The sequence below is a fragment of the Chelonia mydas genome, chromosome 16, assembly GCF_015237465.2.
Source record: "Chelonia mydas isolate rCheMyd1 chromosome 16, rCheMyd1.pri.v2, whole genome shotgun sequence".
Taxonomy (NCBI): domain Eukaryota; kingdom Metazoa; phylum Chordata; order Testudines; family Cheloniidae; genus Chelonia; species Chelonia mydas.
Genome location: NC_057857.1, coordinates 22,015,829 through 22,025,259, shown reverse-complemented (window position 1 = coordinate 22,025,259; position 9,431 = coordinate 22,015,829). Strand labels below are relative to the sequence as shown.

Genomic DNA, 9,431 nt, shown 5'->3' with positions numbered 1-9,431 from the left:
TCCTTCAGCCTTGTAAAGCCCATGCGACACTATACAGTCTTCCTCTCTGAGGACTCTTCTGGTGATGAATTTCAGCAGGAAGAGGATCCTGTCTCTGCCTTCTCTGAAAACTTTTTCTTCTCTGCTCCTTTTGAATGGTCTAGTCTTTATTCTTTCATTGTATTAATTCAGGCTTTGAACGGCGATATCTGCACCAGTCAAGGCTGCCTGCTTCTATGCTTGGATTTTTAAGAGTTTTTAAATCTTTTTATAGCACTTGATGATTGTATTAATATTTCTCCTGCTTGACTGTTCTGATTCTCTGAGGCATGCAAGAGCATGTGTTCTGCATGAAGCACTGTGCTATTTGTTGCCCACAATGTGGGTGCACAACTTACCATGTTATTGGTGACTTGGGCTGTGTGGGAGGTGACCCTCCATTTAGCTCTTCCTTCCAGCGTGTTGCTTTCCCCTCCTGTTTTCCTGCTCAGACCCTTTGCTCTTTTGCCATTCTTCTGCATCCAGGGCTACTTGTATGTTGTGAGTTGTCTTGTGAGCTTCTTATGCTTCAGTGCAGTCGTCAGCCTCCTCCAGTTCCACCCTCTTATTTCCAGCATCTCTGTTCCATCCCATACCAGGTCCTCAGTGGCTCCTGGAGGAGTACCCCTCAGGTTCCTCCCAAAGCCAGAGGATTTCCAAGGCGTCTCAGTGTGCAGTGTGACCCAAAATTACACAGGAAATAAAACAAGTAGTTAGTTGATATTGCTTATTGTCTGTGCCCTTAATTGAACTCCCATTTTATTAACTTAATGTAAAGTACTTCATGGCAAGAACTTTTGACTTTACTCTTTATAAATTCCATTTTCAAATACAGTCCCAGAAATCATTCTTCATGATGGTAACAGCTACAATGCTTTGGGTTTCATAAATCAATGTGCAGTTTTATTTAACCTTAGAGTGAGTGAGTGTATGTGTGAGAGAGAGAGAGATACCACATGTGTACTTATTTATCTGTAAATAGTAACTGCTAAGTTCATTCCCAAACCTCTCTAACACTTTTGAGCCCAATTTTCAAACAAAGACTCCTGCAGAGGATGTCTAAATCCTGAACTTAGAGGCCCATATCAACATTTTGGATTATAAATGCTTGTTTGAGGCACCTGTATATTGATTAGGTCATCAGCCATAGGATTTTGAAATCCTTCAGAAGCACCCACGTTTGAAAATTGGCATGTCTGTCAGTTTCCATGAAGTTGGTCCACAGAACAAAATGAAACAGACCTATATAAAGTATTCCCACGTCTTCAGAATTGGAATAATCAGGCAGAAAAAAGCTCACATGGGGTGAAGTGCAGACTGACTTGTAATACACACCTCTAGTTGTCATTGGCACTCTGAACATACCTCTCGGGAGGGCAGCGAGCGGTAAGGCCGTGATCCAAGAGATTGATCCTAATGGGCCAGTCAGACCAAACCTGAGGTTCCTCCTTCCCCCCTCCCTCCCCCAAAAAAGTTAATTCCTACAAAATACTGTTCATTCTTGCAACTCCATGCAATTCCTGGTTGTGCCCAAAGCCTGAGGATGAGGTGTTGAAATTTTGGGAGGAAGCCTGTTCTTGGACTATTTATGTCTGCTCCAAGAGCAGGAAGTGCCTGAAATATAGGCAGCGCCTGGTCTCAAGTAGTTTCCACCACTGAGAATGACATGCAGTCAGATCTGAGTGCTTCTCCAAACCAAGCCTGCCTGTGACTAACTGCAGCTGTGTACGACTAGCCTGTGGGAAGGGGCTAACATGGAGTCAATGTGCTCTCAAAGATCATCTGATTTGTGACCTGTAGCCCTAGCTGTTGCTACATGTGTGGAAATATTCAAAACTTGGAGTAACAAGAATATGACTGAGAATTTTAGCCTGCTCTCAGATGGCCAACTAGCACCACAGTGAGTTGGGAGGAACATAATGGCAGCCAGGGCGGCTGACTCTTTGAGGATTGGAGGTTGGGTTCAGAGACCTCTAATAGTGGGTAAGATTACCCCATAATGACAGAGAAGGCACGAGGACACTTAAGACCTACCACGGGTTGGCCATCGGAGGACAGAAAGGAAGATCCTGCACTTGTGTGCTTATGTAGGGGGAAGACCCCAGAAATATTTAATTCACCCTGTAGTATTTTTCCAATAAGAGCTGATGTAAAGGAGTTGTGAGCAAGTTATGTGTGAGATTAAAGATGGAAATTCTGATCACATCTGAAAGATCATGCTTTCACATGCCTTCACTAAGGTCTTGATCCAAAGCCTACAGAAGTCAGTGGATCTCTCTCTGTTGACTTCAGTGGATTTTGGATCAGGACCTGAGTCACCGTAACTGACACTGTGCTGCATTTCCACCCTCATAAATCCCACCTGGTTGCCCCAACTCCTCTTCATGCAAACCTGAACTTGCATTTCACAAGATGTGGAATTAACTCATTCTATATCGCCCCTCATGAAATAGTTTTATGCTGTAGGAGAAGTCACTAGCTAGAGATATGCTGGGTGCCTCTGTCTTGTGCATCATTTCATGGCTGCACCGATGGTTGAATGCCAGTGTTTGTGTAATGATGAATGAAGCAAGGTACACTTTGTTCATAAATTTGCATTTTATATTTTTTATATTTTATATATATATGGAAAGAAAGAGAAGGATTCTTCCACATTACATTCCCCACACTCTCAAATATTTTCTCTTAATCCAAAGCCTTGTTTAAATGCCACTGAGAGACTGGCTGCTAATCAAATGCCATTCACCACAGAAATCATGTCAGGTCTCATTATTAATTGGATGCACATTATGCTGCTGTTCTCCCATACGCAGAACTGATATGCAAATCTAATGGTGTTCAAGGAATGTTTTTCTGAAGTACATGTGAGAAGTGTATTCTAGTAACCCAGGGGTTGGCTGTAAATGTAAAATAGATTTCCCCATCATGGACTGCAGTGTCTCTTGATAAGATGACACCAGTATAATCATTGAAACTATGCACAGTACTCCCAATTACTGCAAGAAAACCCCATGACTTACATTCAGTGCTGAGTTAGCTGGAATTTAGAGAATGTAACTGTGTATTTGCAACTGCACTTTCTTGTTGGGAATATCCAACTTCCTGCATAAAACAACTGGGTCTCGTTACAATATTCTACATGTGGGCGGGCTCAGAGCCAGTCAGAGTGGAGAGCTAATATCAGATTATTCATGCTCAAATACAGCTCTGCTCAGTGAGTTTTCAACTGCATCATCACTGCTTTCTTTTCAACCCTTCCTTTTCAGTACCCTTCTTCCTCCATTTAAAATCCTCCAGTCTTAAGTCTTTTTTTCTTTCCGCCTCTGCTCACTGTATATCCACACTCCCTCTGTTAAAGGGATACTGTCAAATGTAATTTGCCCCCCAAAAATATAGTTTTCATAAACTTATAAGTAAAGAAATTGGACTGTGATATTTCTAAACTCCAGTGGAAAAAGATTTTTAAAAACCAACCAAATGTTCCCCTGCAAACATTGCAGCATTGTGCTAGAGTTTTGAGAACCATTACGTGATGCTGACTTGTCTATTTCATTTGTCCTGGCTGAGTGAAATGTAAAAAGTAAACAGCACAAATTGTGAAAAGTGTACTTTTACTTTAAAAATTCATTAGCTATTTGTAAGATAGGGAAATTAAAATAATTTTTAATGGGGCAGTAAGTGTCCTTTTAAAACTGAACTTCTCTATATCCCCTTCATTCCTGTGTTCTACTTCATGGTTTATAAAGATGCTAAATAATCATGACCACCTTTTCTTGATGTGTTGGAAGGATTGTCAAGAAAAGAGAAGGCAATGGAGTAACCATTCTTTTCTTGCTGCTGCTCACAGAAGTGTGTTTATTGAATGTTTTATTGAAAGATCAGTTAACACAGTTCAGATTTAAACTGTTTTCATCATTACAACGGAAATGCAAAAAGTCAACCAGCATCATCAGTAGTGAAAGTAAATGCATGCGGATGTTTTAAAGTATTGATAATCTAAGTAGTAATGATACCTAGAAGAAAATCTTACTTTTGAAAACATGCCACCTTAAACCCTCATGTCTCCTAAATTAGGCCCATGTGTATGTTAGTTTCAAAGTGCAACAAAAGGGAAATAAGTCTAAAATGTTCAGAATTCAACCCAATGCAATGGGCTCAAGCCAGCCCCTACAGGAGGTACCGTAAGGGTCACATGACAGGTGTATCCATGCTGAGATCACTCTTGGGGATTCACTTCCTAGTTTGAAATGTTGCACGCTTCAAAAAGGATTTGAAATAAAATAATTCTAGATGTGAGGTGATAAAGCATTTTTGTCTCTTAGGCCTCAGCCATACCGGGCCCTGAAAGAGTCTGATAGTGCCGATGGGGAAGAGGTTCTCAGTCCAGAAAAAGCAGAGGAGGCTCTGCCCCCAAACCCTCCTACGCCAGACAAAGTCACAGAAGTTAACCTCCTGGAGGACATTTTCACTAATTTAGAGGTGGAAAAACAGCCTCAACCTCTCAGCCAAGCCAAAAGCTTGGAAGACCTAAGGACCCCCAAAGAGGAGGGTGTGCTGCAATGTACTTTTGATTATCAGGTATGGGCATGATTTTATACAAGGTAAATGATAAAGAATGGAAGGGCTTCTGCAGAATTAAAGGGCCCTCTATCAGCCAGCCTTCTGTAAGAAAGAATTCTGTATTTCAGTGTAAATGCATCCATTTCCCCCATCCTGTCCCAGTGTGTTTAGAAGATTTATTTCTGAATGAGAGATTATGTCTGTGGTCTTTTGTTGCAACATAAAAGCAAGGAGGAACCAAGACCTTCATTTTCAAAGCAGAAATCCCGATCCATTTACAAGGGTTTTTTTCCCAGAATCTGCCTTGTCCCCCAGCTGTAGTACATTGATATCATTGAGGTTGGTGCTCAGCAATGCAAATACTAAGCAGTTTAGGAAGCGAAAGGATGGTGCAGTAGTTAGGGCACTAGCATAAGACTTGGAAAACCCTGGTTCAAATCTCTGCTCCACCACAGCCTGGTCACTTTGCCTCTCTGTGCCCCAGGTCCCCATCTGTACATTGGGGATAATAGTCCCACAAGAGTTTGTGACCATAAATACAGTAAAGCTTTTGAGGCAATCTGATATTACAGCAACGGGGGCCAGATGAGTACCTGGGATGGACAGGAGATTTCGCGGTCCCTTCATTTCTGAGTTGACTGCATTTTGGCCCACATGAGTCAAAAGGGGGAATCAATTTGTAAAGTCTCATCATTGTTTATGCAGCATGTTTCCTGAGTAGCCTTCTTAGCAAGTGCAAAACTAAAACATAGAGCCTTTGACATCTTGTGCAACACCAAGCAAAGGCATGTAGCATCACTCCTATAGTGATACTTAATGGCTTATATCCAGGTATCGCAGAGCATTTGCTGTATGTTAATTAAAGCTTTTGAGCCTGGTCTCCTCCACTTCCCCCGTAAGTAGATTTCACTGTGTGCCGATTACATTTGGGAAACGGAAGGTGCAGGGATATGCCCAATGTCACCCAACCTATCCGTGGCAGAGCTGGAACTAAAACCCAGAGGCCTGACTTCCCGTCTCCTGTCCTCACGCCTAAACCACAATCTTTTCTCTGTCCCTCACCTGCAAATGCTTGCAGCATGTGTGCATCCTTCTCTCCAGCCCCCGTGTTGCCCCCTACTGCTGTGCTGTTCACGTCTGTGCTGAGCAGGAGATGTTAATCTGTCTTGTACTTTCTGGCAGAGGATGGATCTTGGTGAATCTGAGACAAGCAGGATTGTGCCATCAATGAAACTCTCTCATCCCTACAACAAGCTGTGGAGTATGGGTCACGACGACATGGCTATTCCTACCAAATATTCCCAAAGCTCACCAGAGAGGCCCCTGACTTCTTTTGGGACCATCCCATCAATCCCACGGAGACCCCGCAGCAGAGACAGCATCTTGGTGCCTGCAGAAAAGGAGGAAGGGAACACGGCTGTTCAAGGGAACATCACCATCCCTAGACCACAGGGCAGAAAAACTCCTGAGCAAGGGATAGTCCCACCACCACCTGCGCCCAGACCAACCAAACCCCAGATTCCAGCTGGGACAGCAGATGCAGTGAACACCTACACTACGGGACATAGCGACTTGGTTTCAGAGCTCATGCAGGGGCCCTTTGGAGCCGGGACTGTGTCCCTTGGCCCAGAATTCAGACAGTCAGTAACTTATTCCCCTCACCCCTCTCAGCTTCTATCCAGTTCTAGCAGAACGACTGCGATGCTTCAGCCAGTCAAGGTTAATACGGAAAATGCCGGTAGTGAAAGTGACTATCTTCTTAGTCTGCTGGATCCATTAAAAACAACCAGCTGGCAAAACATGGGACCCCAGCAAGGCTCTCGCAGTATGCAGAGCTCAGCCTCTCCGAGCTCTGCTGCTGGCTTTGCTTCAGTGGTGGGCGACTTTGCATCTCCTCCGCCGGCACCATTCACCCAGCCGCTGGGATACCCTCCTTCAGCACCGCCATTTCTGCAGCCATCCCTCAATCCATTTACACAGACAGTGCCAGCAGCCCTGACGATATCGCTGGTCAGACCCCCAGGGGGACCCTTTACCCCTCCTTTAGGTCACACTTATAGCTCCAGCTTCATGATACCTAATTCTGGCTTTTACCAACCACAGCGACCTAAGCCAAATATTTCTGCGTTGTCCATGCCCCGTCTGTTTGGCCAGGCTGCGACAGCACCACAGGCTAGTTCCTTACTGCAGCAAAGCCAGAACCCTTCCCCAGCCAGCTCTCTGCAGCCAGCACGTTTAAGTGGTCCTTCTAAAATCAGAACATTACCAGCGAGCCATTCTGGCTCCAAGATAGATGTCAAGCAAGGGTTGGCGCTAAGTTCTAACGACCCCCCTCTGATTCCCCCGAGGCCCACGAAGGGCTTAGAGTCAGTGTTACTTCCCTCAAAGGAGACAAAAGATCCATTTGAAGATTTGTTAAAAAAGACAAAACAGGAGGTTTCAGCCACCCCAGGTAAAGTAGAACAGCTCAGAAAGCAGTGGGAAACCTTTGAATAATGCCCCACCCTATCTTCTTTCTTTTGGGAGGTGGGTTTTTTATTTTAATATTATTATTATTTGGTTGGCTTGTTTTGAGCCAGCACCAAAACATGTTTCTTTATATGGAAAGTTATAGACACAGGAAACACAACTGCTTTTCTAGAATTCACATACAAGTGCTACTGGCTGGAGTCCATTTTGCTGATGAACCCCCACATTGTCCCATTACTAGCTGTGGTTTCTCACTGGTATCCTAGCTGACTTCTTGCCTGCAGTCAGTGAAAACTCCAGTGACTCTTGCACCGGCCAGAGCATTCAGGTTATTAGGTTATTCTTTTCTTTTTCACAAACAGCCTTTTCAAGAAACTACTGAACCAGAAACTGCTCATTCCCTCCCTTGTATTCTCACGGTCCCAGGCACAGCCTGGAACATGACACAGCATGTAGTTTTTGCTTCCTACCTGTGTGAACAGTGTTCAGATCAATTTCTTCAATTACACACATTGCTTATAATGTTTTGCTTACATATGTAGTGTGCAGCAAACTAACCAAGACTTGTGGTTTGTATTGAGTTAATCCACTGGGCTTAAATTGAGTTTGTTTAATACCCTGTCTAGCAATATATACACTTGACTAATTACACAATTTTATCAGCTTTTGTTGTAGGGTTTGGGTTTTTTTTTTACACTCACCCCACTACCGCCACCCACAGAGCAGCACTTCTTCAGTACAAAATCCATTACAATTCCCAGTTACAGCAAAACTCCAGCACAGAGCAAAGCCTCCTGCAGCTCAGGGCTCGATCCTCTGTCTCCAGTGGGAAACTGGAAGCACCAGCAATTCCGTTTTTAGACAAAGACATCGGAAAATGTCTTTTGATGGAGTCCTTAAACTATCTCCCAGTTAATCCGTAATTGTATGTTAATATTATGTATAAATGTTCTAGATGGCAGTATTTGAACTGGATGTAATAGTATCTTATTTTATTACAAAAAAGAGAACAAAAATCAGGGCATAAGTATTCCCAGCTCTTGAGTTCTCCAAGCCGTACAGTAGTACATTGACTAGGAGGCCTGGTTTCAGATTGGTAAAGCCACCGTACGTGTCTGTACGCAGAAATCACAAACTATAAATATTGCTGAGTAAGTGATATAACATTAGAAAATAGGTGACAGCTGCCTGTCATTGCTGTATTTTTGGAAGCACTAAGTGCCACCTTGACGCAGCTGAGATCTTATCACCGTGTTCAGGGCTCAGCCTCCCTCATTCATCCTGTCTGAAAAGTCATGAACTTTGTTCCTACTTTTGCTGAGAACACAAATGGGGGGTGGGATCATGTGATGTACTATAAAGCAATGAACATGTTAAAGGATTTATTGATTTGCATTTTGCAAGACATTTCTCTCTGGCCACCATGACCTCAAACATTTCAATGCTTAAGGCTGGCATTTCTTATAAAAACTGCTACCTTTATAGTGATCGTTTTTGTTTGTGTTACTTAAGTGTTGTTGGGTTTTGGTTTTTTACTTGGACACAGGTTGCTTTAAAAAAACCTACTCAAAAGTGAGTTTGTCACCATTAAGTCTTTGCTTAAGTAAAAGAAGCAGTTGTGGACATATGGGAAATTCCTGAGAGACTCTATCCAGATTCTCTCAGTATACGTATTTTGTTCCTATATCCTCCTTGGAGGCTCTCTTATTCTAGTGTGTTAAAATGGCTGTTTGCATTGGAGCCTGTGCAATACAAGAGAAATCTACTCTAATAACTGAATGCCAACAGTTTGGGGGAGACCCTAATGTTGCATTTGTTCTATTTCTGTAAAATATTTTTGCTTTTACAAGCCATTCAATCAGTTTTGTATTATTTCTTTCTTTTTCTTTCTTTCTTTCTTTCTTTTTTCCTGGAAGACGGATGGTTTTGATATTGCCTAGTTCTGAATAGTAAAATATTTAAAGTCTACAAAATTAGCTGCATTTTGTGCTAGACTATACAGAATGTGAATGTCTGGGTTACCATTTTGGTCTGGAATCTCTGAACCCCTTTAGCTGCTGTATGCTGAGTCATAAAACTTTCTCAGTCCTCATAGGTGTACACTATAAAGTGGTGCATATGAATTGCATTTACATATACTTCTAGTTTCTCCTTTTTAATGCTATGCACTGACTCTGTACTGAGTATTCCTTTTAAACTAAGTGGGAAAATGCTATAGTATTTCTGTATCATTGCAAGGTATTTTCCAGCCTTATTTAATGTTTTATTCTGTTCACCCATTTCTATAACGTATTCCAGTATGCAGTCTTCTACACTGTTCTTTTGAAATGCACAAACACTCCTTGATTTTAAGAGGCCAATCCTGAGACACTGAAACGTATTAA

The 9,431-nt window shown here is 42.6% G+C and overlaps 1 protein-coding gene across 12 annotated transcripts in view; it reads left to right on the top strand.

Annotated features, from left to right (window-relative positions):
* The window catches only part of DENND1A (DENN domain containing 1A), a 372,477-nt gene extending 363,464 nt beyond the window's left edge, over positions 1 to 9,013 (top strand). For 7 of the 12 annotated variants that reach the window (XM_043530795.1, XM_043530797.1, XM_043530796.1 and 4 more), the window contains 2 exons: positions 4,341 to 4,596; positions 5,761 to 9,013. In XM_043530795.1, the coding sequence (XP_043386730.1) occupies positions 4,341 to 4,596; positions 5,761 to 7,074 (1,570 nt within the window). In that variant the 3' untranslated portion in view covers positions 7,075 to 9,013. Of the gene's footprint in view, positions 1 to 8; positions 138 to 4,340; positions 4,597 to 5,760 lie in introns of all 12 variants that reach the window. The other 5 variants (XM_043530794.1, XM_037879472.2, XM_043530791.1 and 2 more) reach the window with 1 other exon arrangement.
* Positions 9,014 to 9,431: the final 418 nt, after the last annotated feature.